General features: G+C 31.3%; 1 protein-coding gene across 5 annotated transcripts in view; it reads left to right on the top strand.

Moving 5' to 3' along the window:
* LOC148311647 (uncharacterized) overlaps nt 1-15970 on the top strand; it is a 177720-nt gene that overhangs the window by 80035 nt on the left and 81715 nt on the right. For all 5 annotated transcript variants that reach the window (XM_088256328.1, XM_088256329.1, XM_088256327.1 and 2 more), the window contains exon 5: nt 12798-12953. In XM_088256328.1, coding sequence (XP_088112454.1) covers nt 12798-12953 — 156 coding nt within the window. The remainder of the gene's footprint in view (nt 1-12797; nt 12954-15970) is intronic.

Below are 15970 nucleotides of genomic sequence, written 5' to 3'. Positions count from 1 at the left end.
TAGTAAATAGTATAAATAAATATTTTTAAAGTGTCACTCAATTCCTTACTGATTCAAAAGCATTGGAGATTATACTGTACTTAAAAAACGCAAAATAACTGACTTTATTATATCCTCAATACAGGGATAAAAAAAGTATTTATAAAAAAACATGGTACGTTTTTTTCTTAGATTTTTTATGTATTTATAAACACATTTAAAAACACTTTTGAATATACGAGTATTTTAAGCATATTGTATTTTACAAAACAATTTATTTGTTCCTTAAATTAAACAATATTCTTAAGAATTTATGTCTTTGTTATCAATAGTTTCCCTATTGAAAATAATCAATTTGATTTTTATAACCTCATAAGTACATAAGTATTTACATATTTCAATGATTTACATTTTCCATCTAAGTCGAAGAATAATTTATTCCCAGCATAAATTAATAATTCATGTAGATATTTGACAATAAAAGTGTGCTCATTCAAATATATGACAATGCTCGTATAATTTGTTACGGTGCGCTGTCACCAAGGCCATTTTCCTCGGTTCGCACCAACTTTCCCGACTGTAAAGAAAGCTTAACTCGCACTGAGGCTCAGAAATAGCAGCGGTGCTGGAAGTCAAGCGACTATTATATTTATGGAGATGACTAAACCCTCGTTTATCACCATACACTCATGCTAAAGTGTCGTCATTATGATCACTTTGTGTACTTTGACATGCGAAGAGTTTATGTTTCTATGCAAAATGTCTGTCGACGATTGCCAAACGACCGGCAGCACCCAAACCACTGCTGTTTGATCGATATGATTTTATTATTATTTGCCGTCATTGCGGTTGAAACAATTATTTATTATCTCTAGCGGTCTCAAACAGATACGATAAGAATAGAATAAGCATTGCTAATGGTTTGGGAATAATCGATAATGTTGAGGATTCGGCCTAAGAACTTTAAATGGATTTAGTCGAGTTTCATCAAGCTTACAGACGACTTAAATCGTTGTGCCGTTTTATTTTAATTTCCGAGCTCTTCATCAGATCATATTGAAATACTTTATATGTGTTGTTTATCGCGAGTGGTCTCATAATAAAAAATTAATTCAGTTTTTAATTGGTGCGTTAAGTTATTTTCTGCAGTGTTTGTGTTCTGTTTTTTGGCCTCTTTGATCTCTCGATGAGAATTCAAAGGTCCGCGTTTATCCTTTCTTTGTCCGTGATCTCTTTGGCTCTTACTTTCCTTGTCGAATAGTTGAGTATTTATTTGTCGGATTCCACGTATCGCCTTGTAATGCGGTGTTTACTACTTGCACGTGTGAAGGACCTGTTTACTCATTACTTTGTTGACCAGAAGAACAGAATCTATTTCTGAAGACTACACCCGGTGACGTTACGGCCGCTCTGTGTTGGTGGCAAAACACATGGTGAAGATTAGCGGAGCGCATCATAATATATGGCCGGTGAATTAGTCAGCAACGGTGTTTTATCTCTGTAATTTTTAATTATCGTGATTCTGTAATATCTGTTGCAGGGCTGTTACACGACAAATGCATTTAATTTTAATCAAATGCCACTTATTTTTTTTAAATCGATATTAGTACGTTAAATTACATTATCAATATTATATAATATATTGTCGAGTAAATGATTTAATCATTTTTTATCCTTTTTTGTGACTCGTGTGTTATCTTCGGTAACCACATATTTTAAGTTGAATGCTAAATAAGTTTTTGTTTAAATAAAAACGTATCCTTCAGCCCATGTATATGCAAAACTATACTACCATAATAATATTACAATTATATAGTAGGTATGCTTTCTATTACATGTATAAACTTTGTATTTCATTGTTCTTCTTCATCTCAACAAAAATGAATAAGAATATGGAAGTCAGGGAATTCACATGGCTTACAACCTAGGCTGGTTAAAGTAATCACTTTATACACGTGTTACCATCACTTTCCTTCTCGTGATTGACAACCACACTACTTAAATTTCGGTAGTTGTATATATCTTTCAATTGTCACCTTTTTTCACAAGTAAGTTCTCGGCACTATCTATGGTTGAGCTGAGTTTGTATTTCGTATTATATTAAAAACGATTTGTGCTTTAAAGAAGTACTTTTGCATAATGTCATTTATATCAATTATCGTAGTTTAGTATTTTCAATCTCCAAACATTCACATATTTAATCAAACCAGATAAAAACTCGGGAACAAACATATTATTATGTCATATGCCGAGAACCTTCATAGTACAATGTATTCAAGAAATTGGTCAACTCCCGATTGGGGCATAATTGCGTTTGTTAGGTAAAATATTATTACCCAAGAGAAATGGATTATGGATGTAATAAAGCCGCTTCTTGAAACGTTGATAATATTATAATAATATGTAAACATTACATATATCGCTTACTCCTTTCAACAACGTCAGATATAAAAAAATAGATTTTTCAGGAGATCGTTTTTAAAGTTTAAAAATATGATAAAATGTATCAAAAATAAATATCAAGCCACTTATTGAACTTTTTACTGTGCAACAGATCTTTTTATGTAAAATCTGAATGTATTTTCTACATTGAAAAAATATTTAGTATATTTAAAAAAATAATTAAACAATACATTTTCTTCAAAGCGGGTAAATATTGTGTTTAAAATATGCCGCTTTTGCTGGGATATAGTACATTTTCTGGGCATTCCAAAAACATGCACAAGTGAAAATTGACGATTTTTGATATATGACGTTGTTGAAAGGAGTGAGCGGTATGTGTATATAGTATGAACACACGTCCGTGGAAATTTCCAGTGTCCGAGCAGCTAGATGGCCAATAGTGTGTAGTGTGTATGGGACCCCATTGACCAGCAGTCCGTGTATCCTGTTCTTTATACTTTATAGTAATCTCCACTCTCTTCTTGGGCCTTCTCCATTGACCCTCTCACACAAACCTCTAGCCTAGCGTAACTCACATGTCGTTCCCCCTTCAAAATAGAAATAGGTAACTGACTGAATATTTCAAGTTGTACCCTAAAACATTACTGGTATAAAACTTTACTAAAATAGGAGTCTGATCAGGGCAACATATAACGTATATTTTTTTAGAGTATTACCTTTATATTTTGTAAATTAAAATCATTGTTAATTTTCTGGTATGGTAATATAATACTCTCCTTATCAATTGTCATTCACTTTGTGTAATACCACTTAACGCTACTTCATACATACTACCGGTTTCGGGATAATCATTCCATCATGAGGTCTACTAGAATTTTTATGTTGTATTACGTAAAGTGAACGATTGATAAGGAGAATGTTATATTACATTTATATTCAAAGTAATATTAACAACATTGTTTCTTTTTCGTTGATGTTTGTATTTCTTTGAATATCATATTGAACACATCAAAGGTGTCATCATCTTAAAGTATATAAAATGTTGCTGTTAATTCGAAGCCAGTAGTCATGAAGTAGTGTTTTTAAGTGGTATTACACAAAGTGAACAATAAATGATAAAGAGAATGTTATATTACATTTATATTCAAAGTAATATTAACAGCATTGTTTATTTTTTTCAATGTTTGTGTTTCTTTGAATATCATATTAAACACATCAAAGGTTCTTAAAGTATACAAATTGTTTCAATATCTTTTTAAAGCATTCATTTCATCATCCACACGCAATGTTTACATCATCAACGGATTATGTTGATAGAAGTCAACGTTGGCACCGACTATTATCTGAAACATAAGATGTTAAACCACTACAAAGCGATGCAGTCTGTTGGTGCACTGTGGTGATGGAAATGTGGGTCAAAGTACCCATAATTTCCCTCATATTCCATTTTCCTGGTCTGCTGTGAACCCGGCTATGCACTGGCTGGCTGACCGCCAAAGTAATGAAAACCTCCTACTGCACTGTACCATAAATCTGAAAATTTCAAAACTTCATTGTTTTGTTGGTGCATTATTTTAAGAAGTTTACTCCTTGGCTGCAATCGCGATAGCTATGAAGCGTATTCATAAAAATGCGTATTGTTTTCATTTCTTTCCTATTGATTATTTATAAAGAGGCTAAAGTTATACGAAGGTCACCAATTGTGCCAGAAGCTCGAAATTTTACACCCTGAATTACAAATCTAAGGAGCAGTACAAATTTCTTTGCAATTGATTTTCTTTATTCTTCGAACTCCTGAAAGAACATAAAATTAACACTTTTAGGCTTGCATTATGCGCTCATCACCATTGCAAAGACAGTGTTCATTATTGGTAAACTTTTCTCCCTATGAAATTAAAACACTGGCACAAGGATAACAAGTAAATTTTAAAATCTTGCTAGTTTTTTTACCTACGTGTAAAAAAGATAATTTTTTTTCTTCCTCTAACCCTTGCCCGCACGGTGCATAGAGTACTGCATTGTATCGCCGAAGTGGCATCTTGATTGGTAATTAAATAAAGGCTTTGCGATCAGCCCTACGGTTTATGTACCAGTCCAGAGTGATATAAAAAATTCAAATGAAAATTCGCCTTATTTTGATCCCCCCTAAAAATTGAACCCGGGACCTTTACCACGGTAACCAAACGCTCTATAAAGGCGGATCGATCAATAAAACGTGGTCTAATACGGACACTAAATAGAGAGTTCTTGTACCAAACAGTGGCGTGCCTAGGGTTTACCAGTAAGGCAAACCCATTATTTTTCACATTCGTGAATATATGATGTACCTTTAATTTCTTCACCTCATATCATTCCCAGTATAGTAAGCACCCAGAAAGTATTATAAATAAAAACAGTGTATTGTAATCATTGTAAAAATATGCATAAATGTAACTTTTGTAAGGTATAGCCATCACCTTTAAACAAAGAAAACGTTCACTATAATAAAATACCTTCCTCAGAGATCAACCATTACCAATAAGTACCATCACCATATAATGGCATGCATAGTGTTTAATAATCATATGAGCGCACGATAATTTAAAAACAGTCACACATTAATTATATATTTTTAATCATTTGGTCTAGATTTAGTCATTTTTATTTAGAGTTTTTAGGCAAGCTGGGCTTTTGGGCTTCTAGGGAAGTACCGCCACTGGTACCAAATATGATAACTGTATTTATGTATGTATATATTATATAACAATGTTGATTGCCCACAGCTCCATATTTCTGTTTAATTAAATGAACGTACACTTTTTCTTTCTCGCACGTTACAGCCTGATTCACCTCATCATACCGGCCCATAAATTTTCTCGCAATATTCTTCGCCTTGTCATAATGACAGATCGCTCCTGCACTCAGTCCATTTGCCCATTTAGCAAATAAACCAAATTGTGTCCAGTCGCGGTGCGCCGGTAGATTTATTTACTGACTCAAGCAGTTATTTTGGTATTCAGATTTACCGAATCGACTGTTGGAGTTTCGACAGAGTTTTGAACGATTCTTTCGCTGTAACAACAGAGCGAATGTTACTTTTAACTTACTAACGAACTGAAAAAAAAACATTTGCCGTAGTTGAAAAAATATATTATTAATTATTATATCACAGTAAATCGTTATCTATAAAAAACCATCTTGCTTCATACAACTAACACAAAATAAATAGTAATAAAAATACAAATAAATTAGTAAAACACTAAAATTTTTTTTAAAAAATTTTCTTTAACTATTAATTTATGATTTAATTTATACTTAATTACTTTAATTTAAATGAAATTAAAAGTAATTCAAAATATATTTTCATTATTATCATAGAAGGCAATATCCTATACTCAAACTAAATTAAAGTTATGAAAAATAAATTTTGTCATAAATATGTATTTTTTATTGATTTGGCATTAACTTTGTAGAACAAAAAATGATTTTAAAAAAAAATGTATATACCTATTTTTTTTTAGTTATGTAAACACGACTAGTATCGCTGACTACAAGTGAAAATAAAAACGGTTTTAATTTTCACCTGCTGATGAAACTCAAAAATGTGATCTTAAATACTTGTTAGATTTTTATATTTGCATTGAATAACGTGGTTTATGTAAATACTAAATATGTACCTAAATTAATATAGTTCCTGAACGTAACTAATAATATTATATATTATTAATGAATTTATTCGTCAATCCTCGTCTGATTTAGATTTTTTTTCTCAAATTGAATTTTGCATTTGAAAACGATTGAATTTTCTAAGGAATTTTCGGTTGAATTGTGTAGTTGTCATTGATGCTGGAGTTTGGATTGGAGAATTGTCGAATAACTGTGAGAGGAATACTTCAACTCGGTACTCTCTGAATACTCATCGATATTTTTGGTCTTCTAAGAACTAGCCAATAATCTCATTGTTCCTTTCAACCTTCATACTTCTGTGCTCCTGGCAATCCAATTAACTCCAGCCAATACGCAAATTAAATTCATTTTGATGCGTTTTAAGATTTAAGAATACAACTTTAAATTTCATAATGTATTTAGTCAATTTATCAAAAATCAGGAATAAACTTTACCTTGTTTACTGTATTTTTTTAAATATTACCTTATTTAAAATGAAATATAAATTATATTCTCTAGGCTGGACTAAACTAAAAATTACTAATCGCCTTGCCCTAATGCAGTTTTCTATATAATACATCAACACCAGTGATAATTTGACAGATGTCTTCTTTTTGGTACCTTTTAAATCTGACAGTTTTATAACAAAAGCATTTAAGACTAATAAAATGGTGTTTAATTTGGAACACGTCACGGATTACTTTATTAGATAGCGCGTCTATGTTCTCCATTGTTGATCCATAAAATGTGCTCGCATGTAGGCCAGTATATTTGTAGATAAACATCGTTAGCTTTTACGTCTTTCAAAATGGTTTCGTAATTAGATTTCGTACGTACTTTTATTTGACTAATTTTTGTTTATTTTTAATATATATTTTGAGAACGAATGTGAATTCTTTTAAATAAATAAATTATGTAAATAAATACGCAATATCTGGCAAATACGCCTATCTATGATGTGTTTTTTTCCGCCACTTTTGAGTATATTGAACCTTAAATCGTGTCCTACAGAGATCAAACCTATTTGTATTGCGAATCTATAAGACGGTCGAAAAAGTAGATTTACTTGAATGTAAGTTTTACTTGAGAGCATGGTATGTTTTTGGAAATTTCAGAATAGAAAAATTTAAGTTAACATAAAGAGAAAAACGTGACATTTTTTTTATATTTATAAAAACACATAAGTATTACTCACTTTATGCCACGCAAAAAGTAAGATGTGTTTTTAAGCATACAAAAAAATTTACGTTGCTCTTTATATGTTAGGTGACATTTCTTTTTATGAAATTTCTAGGTAATTAGCGTAATTACTATATGACATAGTCAAAACCAAATATCGATCGGTAAAAATGAAATAGAAATAAAAATATAAAGAAAGAATATTTTGTATTTTTTATGTATCGTTTTTTTATCGAAATAAAGTATATGAATACGTGAAATAATATTTTTTATGCGGTTCAAAATTTCAGGAAGAATTTGGTGCATTATATTATATTGTCGATTAATGATAATAAATCTGATAAAACATTATATAACTGACAAATAAACAGAATTTTTAAAGAAAATTAGTGGATAACAGTGAAAAAACAAATATGAACAGTTGCGAGTGAATTCATTATTGAACTGAGCCTCGGAGAAAATATTTAAAAATTAAATAAGTGTAATTTTCGGGCGCTTTGCAAATGGTTCCTAAAATTTTGATTGTGATCTGTGGTGATGATGTTTGTGAATGTTAAAAACACTGAGGATTAGTATCAGGAGATCATGGGCGCTCACGGATCGAAGGAGCGATTATATCGCTCCACTTCAGAGAAGTTTCCGGAAAAGTACCAGGAAAAGTTGCAGCCCAAGATACAGCTGCCAGGAGAAAAGAAGTACAAGAACGTTGTCAATAGAGAGAGATTCGGCAGCTTTGGCGTCAGAGGTATCCATATAAGTAAATTGCCCTTTCCTATTAATTAACCACTAACAATACTTTTTATTATATAAATATGTATATATATATATATATATATATATATATATATATATATATATATATATATATATATATATATATATATATATATATATATATATATATATATATATATATATATATATATATATATATATATATATATATATATATGTATATATATATATATATATATATATATATATATATATATATATATTTGTTTATTTCAGAATTTTTAAAATAAGTAATATCCTGTTATTAACTAGTTATACTATATACCCGGTTATAGTAATATGATTTACAATTTAGTATTATAGTATAACAATTTATTGTAATACCATATGTAGTAGATATGAAAGATTTTCATATGGTAAGACAAAAAAGTAAAACAATTTTTTTTCAAAATTACATTGTTTGTAAATTTTTATTGTAACTTTGATGAACGATGCATTAAATAAATAAAAATATATTTTTTACAGTCCGGAATTAAAACAACTTAAAAATCAGTCCCTAATATATTGTTCATTTGTTAACTTAACTTGCAGAAACATCTAGACTAAATCGTTGTGGTTTCTAGGAGCAGTATATTAGGTTTTGAATATTGAAAGCATTATATTAGCATTAAAATAACTTTCTTATAACTTCAATATGTGTCTCATATCAGTTAATATTTGCATATAAAATTAATATGGTGCATTTATAAATGGGGAAGTTTCCCTACCTCTGTTTACTTTGTATGAGATTTTTTTTTTAAATTACCAAGTGACTCTAAAATCTAGCTACGACTTATGCAACGCCGCTTATCGTGTTGCTATTTAGGCTTTAACTTTAAAAGTTGAATAGCCTATTCCTACTTGTGAGTGGGTTAACTGTTTATGTTTAAAGTTACTATAATTTCACGTAATTCATGAGCGAAAATTTAAAGCAAAAACACTCTAGAAACAATTGGCACCACGGTCATTATCATAAACAAGGGAACTTTTTATACAATTTTGTTAAATTTAAAAATAATAGAGACAGCAGTGTGTATTTGAAATACTTTTCCCCGCTGATTGAATACTTTCATTTCGTTTATCCTTAGTCTATTGAATACTTTTGTTATTATATGTAATGAAAATCAATTTCACTCCGTTAACAAACGACTGTTCTGAATTGTACATTATAGCACAAAAGTAGATTCTCCGTCGGCTTTACTTTCACTAACATTTTACTACTTTGTCATGTTGCTAGAAATCACATGGATTGATTGACGGTTATCGCGTTTATGGGACTATGATTCCCGCACTACCTAACTGCTAATTAATGTATTGAACTGATATACGGTGGAACCTCTCATAACGAGCACCTCTCGTAACGAATTATTCGCGTAACGAGAAAAAAATGGAAAAGTTGCTCCCTTAGCGAGCGATATTTCGCAAAACGAGTTACAGAGAAAGGGCTAGTCCCTTTTTCACGACATTCGCTGTGAGCCGGGATTTCCGCAGTTCGATTGTGTCATTGCCCAATTCCAGCGATAGTGGATACCAACGATATTGAACGGGATTGTATATTGACTACATTCTGAAATTTTTTTTTTTAAAGTCGGTGTTGGAGAAAATTCAACATTTGATGTGTTTTACGTACTCTTGAATTTATAAAAAAAGTATGTTAATATTAAAAAATCCCAAATTAATTTCGCAAAATAAAAGTAGGCGCAAATGTTAAATGTATACGGTGACCGTCTTGAGTTTCGTAATTAACTTACAGGAATGTTATATATATATATTTTATTGTTGTTAGATATTTGATTGTTTTTTTTTCTGAAATAATTAACGACTTTGAATGTGGCTTTACATGACATTCGAGGAAATCCTCTTATTAAGATTAAATTTTCATTTTCATACAGCAAGTTTGTAATTTACCTAAAATTTTATAAGTTAATTATTATATTTATTAAGTAAAGTACTAAACGTGGTTCTATTTTGATCGCTATGCATTTCTTGCAATTTCATTTTATCATGACACCATGTTTTTGCTACCATTTTTGGTATCAATCTGTTTTGATGCCACTATTTTTCTAGGAAACCATACACCTGTCTTCACAAGCAATTGAACCAGGTGCTTTGTTCGTGACCTGCTATAAAACAATAAAAAATATATAATATTACTCTACTTTTTTCGATATTAATTTTTTACTGTTTCGATAAAACTGTTTGCATATTTATCAGTGTCGTACTATTTTCTTTTGGTTAATTATCACTATTGCATATTAAAAATATTATTGTACTTTACTCGATAAGAAATACGATTACTTTTTGAGACATCGCTCACTCCTTTCAAGAACGTCATAAATAAAATAAAAATAGATTTTCCAGGAGAATGTTTTTAAAGTTTGAAAATATAATACAACGTATTAAAAATAAATATCAAGCCATTTTTTGATCTTTTTGCTGTACAACAGATCTTTTTAGGTAAAACCTATAGGTTTTTTCTCCATTTGAAAAATACGAATTATATAAAAAAAAATTATTAAACAATACCTTTTCTCCAAAATGCAAAAACATCACTTTCTGCCATGTAACGGGTAAACACTAAGTTAAAAATATGCCTCTTTTGCTGGGATATAGTACATTTTCTGGGCATTCCGAAAACATGCACAACTGGAACTCGATGATTTTTGATTTATTTCTTGAAAAGAGTGAGCGACATGTTTCATCAAGTCATTTTTCCAGCCATTTTTGTACCGTAACTACATGTACCTGTAGCAAAATAATTATAAAGCACAATGGCGAAGGTGCTTCAACCTTTCTGACCCCATTAAAGTACAATTACTGTGGTGTTTTGCCAAAAACGTGTATTTACTTCATGCTTGAGCGTTCGCATAATACGACCTATCGTCGTCCCCTCCTGTCAATGAGTATTGAATGCGTATCTGATATGCCATTCAATCTTGAAAACAATTTTTTTTATTTCAAATACTTTTTGACTTCTTTGACTAGCTGAAGAATATGGATAGTCATATTATTTTTTGACATCTCAACAAAGATGAAGAATAATACGCAAGTATTCATAGGTCTTATGACATAGGTCATGCCTGTATAAATCACTTTATACACGTGCAACGTTGTATGTCTGGGCATTTACGGGGCTTACGACCGTCATAGGCTGGTTTAAGTGATCAATTTACTCATGTGTAACATTCACTAATTCTACCCGTGATTGACAACCGCACTACTCAAAGTCTTGGAACTTCTAGATATATGATCCAATTTCAAAACATTATGCTTGAATAACTGGAATTTCACTAGAGAATTTCACATCTATTGGTGAGGTGAAATGAAGCTTTTTATTGAGCAGAAACACTTTCATTTGTATGTGAGGTCCGAATCCTGGATTGTAATCACATACATGAGAATCTCCGGGAATTATATCATTTTAATTTTATTATTGTAGCTTATGATTTGACCAGTTAATTTATTTACTACATTTTTAGTTTGTCCAAATACTTGTTCATAAATCTGGATTATCTCCAATTATAGGAGTTATTTTTCATATTATCTTTTGACATTGACTGTGTTGAGACACAGACAAAGAAGAATTCTTCTTCTTCTGTAAATATGCATAGTGTTATGTTTTGGGCATGATTTCTTGCTGTCGCAAAGTGTTGTATGGGTACGTACATAGGTTCATTCACCTACCAATAGGATTATCGAGTTGACAGTTTCGTTCGGATACGTGATGAAGTGTTTAGGTTACCACTACATAGTTTCTCATTGAAATCGATGAACATAGCGACAATAAAAGCCCCAACCGACAGAAGCCAATAAAATATTCTTTATGTTTTTAAAACTTCAAGAATTACATGCGCTATTCAATACAACTTCATATAAAGTCCATTCTTTTATTGCACCTTATTTTTGACGGACAGTTTGCTCGCAAGGAGTTTAATAACAAAAATATTTTAAACCATTTCTTGAATATTTTTCGCAGATACTTTGTGGCACATTTTATAAACTTTATAAAACAAACAACTTTTTTTAAACCACTTTTACGTGTACTAATAAAAAAGTGGTTAAAACAAAGTTGATTTATTTTATAAAGTTTATTTTAAATCGCCTATTTTTTTCCTTTTCAGTTGTGTATTGTATATTTTTGATCAGTCTGAACTGCTACATTTTTGTCTCATTGGTTATCACAGTCCCTAGATTATTCGTGATATAAATATTCGTTTTAGCATTAAATAAATATTATTTTGTTTTATTCTTGTTATTTTAATTAAATCTTATAACATTCTTACCCCATTTAATTTTATCTTTTATTATAGCAATTGAAAAGGCTGGAACTAAAATGATATTGAATATACACATTTTAAGTATAATATTTTTTATTTTTTAATAATATTGTCCGCCTCCGTAGTGTAATGGTCAGCACGTTCGGCTACCGTTCTAGAGGTCCCGGGTTCGATTCCCAGGGGGTCAATTTATTAAATTTTACCCTGAACTGGTACCTGAAGCGGAGGGCTGATCACCTTTCTTTCATGTGTTTACGATGAAGATAACACTGCGTTTATATGATGCAGTGCCCTATGCATCATTGGGATGCGGATAAGGGTTTGAATGAATGAAAATGAATATTTCAAGTAAATTTAAAAAAAAAGATTTTCTTATTCAGTTGTGAAAAGTTGAAAATTCTACTCTTATAATCTCATCTATTTTTTCAGTTGCAGAAGTAAAATGAAAGGTGTGCGAAATATCGACTTTTGTTTTTTTGTGATTTTAAAATCTAGGAAATCCTTTATGCATCTTTAATAATAAAATATTTTCTTCTCCAGGTAACTCAAAGAAGCGCGATGTCCGCATGTCGAGCACTCCGGTGGGGTCCGCGCCCCCGGTGCCCCCCCCAACCCAACACCAAGTTGCGGCTCCGCCCCCAGCCACCAAGCCCCACGTGTCACCGCTAGTAGGGAAACAGTGCAATGGAACAATAGGTAAGCGAATTTCCAAAATGTTCATTTCTATATCAATTAAGGCCCAATATACGTTCAATTGCAACTTAATTTTCTCTAAACCCAGGTAACATTTGACGATATTTTTTTCTTAAAACACCGTTTTTGTATCGAATAAAATCGTTTTTCTTCCAAATAAGTACATGGTTTTGAAAAGTAAATAGTTAGTGAAAGGTAAGGAGTGAAAGGTAAGGAGTAAAAAATTATTAAAAAAATATTTGTTTGCCAAATTCCGATCTAGTGTGGCTTCTCGCGCAGCCGTGACTGACTTTGTATATTTGAGAGTGCACCCTTAACGTGAAGTATGTTATTTATTAGTACAAGCGTAGTTAGATATTGCATAAAATTATCAATACGAATGTAGTATAATTATGTTTTTATAAATATTCGGGAAATTATCACATCTTCCCACAGAAATAAAATTTATTCATCTTTATAAATCTTCCTCATGCATCAAAAAATATATTTCAAAAAATAATTAATGAAGTTAATCATAATTCATATTATAATATTAAAAAAATAAAAACATTTTTGGGTGACGGCTCCGTAGTTTAATGGTCAGCACGCCGGGCTACCGTACTGGAGATCCCGGGTTCGACTCTCAGGGGGGGGGGGGGTTCAAATAAATAGAAGTGTTTTTTTTCACTATAATATTTATTCAACATTACCCTGGACTGGTCCCGAAGCGGAAAGCTGATCACCTTCCCTTCATGTGTTAAGGATCAAGATAACACTGCGTTTATATGCTGCAGTGCCCTATGCACCATCGGGTGCGTAAACGGGTTAATATGTAGTTAAACAACTTAATTTTACGGATTTTCAGAAGAAATTTCATGAGCTAGGACCTAACTAGGACCTAGCTAATTTTCTCCTAGCTGCTAGGTTATAAACTGTTTTATGGAGCCAATATACAACTTTCTTGGAAACAGTTTTTTAAAATGCTAATAAATCCTACATTACATAAAGCGTTAATCTTAATGCAACATATTATGTATTTCGGATTACAACTCACTCCTACTATAATTTGTTTCGAGTTTAAGTTAGATCCTTCGACCCACGTACATATATTATTAATAACACTCCATTTTCCGCCAAATAGGAATGGCCGCTCGCCAATTCTGGAGGATTATGTTTATGCGTGTGGATATTCAAAATCCCACGATCTTCTCAGAGTGATAGATTACATTTCTTATACGATGACTATGAAGTATAAGCCAATTTATTTTCCAGCCTTTTATAATATATTATAATATTATACTTGTTATAATAATACTCGAACTATGCTAGCGTACCATAACGCTCCAAATGCAATGGAAGCAAATGTGCCACTTAACGGCTCGCTTTTCGAATTAAGGAAGAAAAACAAACACATATAACAATAAATCTTTTTTATTTTCTTTTATTGTTATTTAAATTTTCAAAATAATATTTCACAATAGGAATTGTGGATGCATCAATTGGCTATTTTTAAAGAATATTATTGTATGTTCTGAATGGAAAAAAATGCTAGCTCAGTACAAATATCAAAATTATTGATTTAATGAATAATTTTACATAAAACCCAAAGGACATTTAAAAATGTGTATATCAAATACCATTCAAAGTTTTTTTTGTTGTTGTTCCAATAATGTATTTTTCAACTTTTTAAGCGGTTGGCTTTGGAGCAACTATCATGTAGTATACTTGTATACAGTATCTACTCAATGAATTAGGGCCACCCATTATTTTTTTGAATACTCTGAAATCTTTTGGATTATTATATTTATTTTACATAAATACTTTAAGTTTTCTATTGACATCTAATATCATGTATATTACCTTCAATAATATGTAAAATATACCTGGATTGTTTAAGCCTTTACAAAATTTCAAACCCTTTTTCTGAGAAAGGTCCCTAATTAGCACAGGTAGACAGATAGTTGAAAGTTCAAAAAAAAGTCCTATCTCATTTATTAGTGAAGTTTCTTGAGTTCTGGTTGTTGTTTTGTTCAGAGAGGTTATATAGTTATCGTATCTTGTGAAAAAAACTTAATTTTTAATTTTAGTTCATAAAGTATAAATTTTTTTTGTAAACACAAGTGTTTTTTTTGAAAAGGACAAAATGGGAAAAAGTAAAGACATTTCTGAGGAAAAAAAGTCTAGTGTTATAGTGCTACTAAAATTAGGAATACTATCTAATAGAGAAATTTCAAAAAAAGAAAACGTTTCTCGTCAAACAGTGGACAGAATTTCAAAATCAATAAAAAATCAGTCACCCGCCACCAGCAATCGGCGAAAGAACTGTCGTAGGATTAGAAAAACAACACCGAAGACTGATCGAAAAATCGTTCAAAGTGCCTTAGAAAACCGTAGTGCATCAGCAAAAACATTAAAAATAAAATTGGAAGAAGAGGGTATAAATATATCGGTATCAACACTGAGGCGACGTCTTTACGAAGTAAATCTGAAATGCAGGCGCCCTGTAAAAGCACCAAAATTGACACCACGAATGAAAGCGGATCGATTAAAATGGGCCAGGCTACATCGAAATTACTCGGTAGACGATTGGAAAAAGGTATTTATTTAAATTGAATTTTCAACATATCATTTTAGTAAATAAACTTATATATTTGAATTAAACTTAAATTTTCATTATTTTTCAGGTCATCTTTAGTAATGAGTGCCGGTTAGAAGCCGTGACAGAGAGCCGTCGATTCGTCAGGAGAACACCAATGGAACGTTACAATGAGGCCTGTGTGGTAAAAGTAATCAAACACCCCCCTGCAACAATGATATGGTCATGTATTATTAACAATTTACCTGGGCCGTTGTTTTTCGTGGAAGGAACATTGAACCAAAATTTCTATAAGCAGGTCCTCGAACGAATTTTACTGCCCTTCTACCATACACTCGACCCAACAGAAGGTCCATACATCTTCATGCAGGATGGGGCACCTTGCCACCGGGCTTAATCAATAATAAAATTTTTGTCTAACAAAAATCTGCCTTTGCTCCCCTGG

Source organism: Brachycentrus maculatus, unplaced genomic scaffold (assembly GCF_059751285.1).
Source record: "Brachycentrus maculatus isolate JH-2025_06_01 unplaced genomic scaffold, ASM5975128v1 h1tg000060l, whole genome shotgun sequence".
Classification (NCBI taxonomy): Eukaryota; Metazoa; Arthropoda; class Insecta; order Trichoptera; family Brachycentridae; genus Brachycentrus; species Brachycentrus maculatus.
Note: the sequence above shows the minus strand (reverse complement) of the source record. Positions and strands in the feature narration are given on the sequence as shown.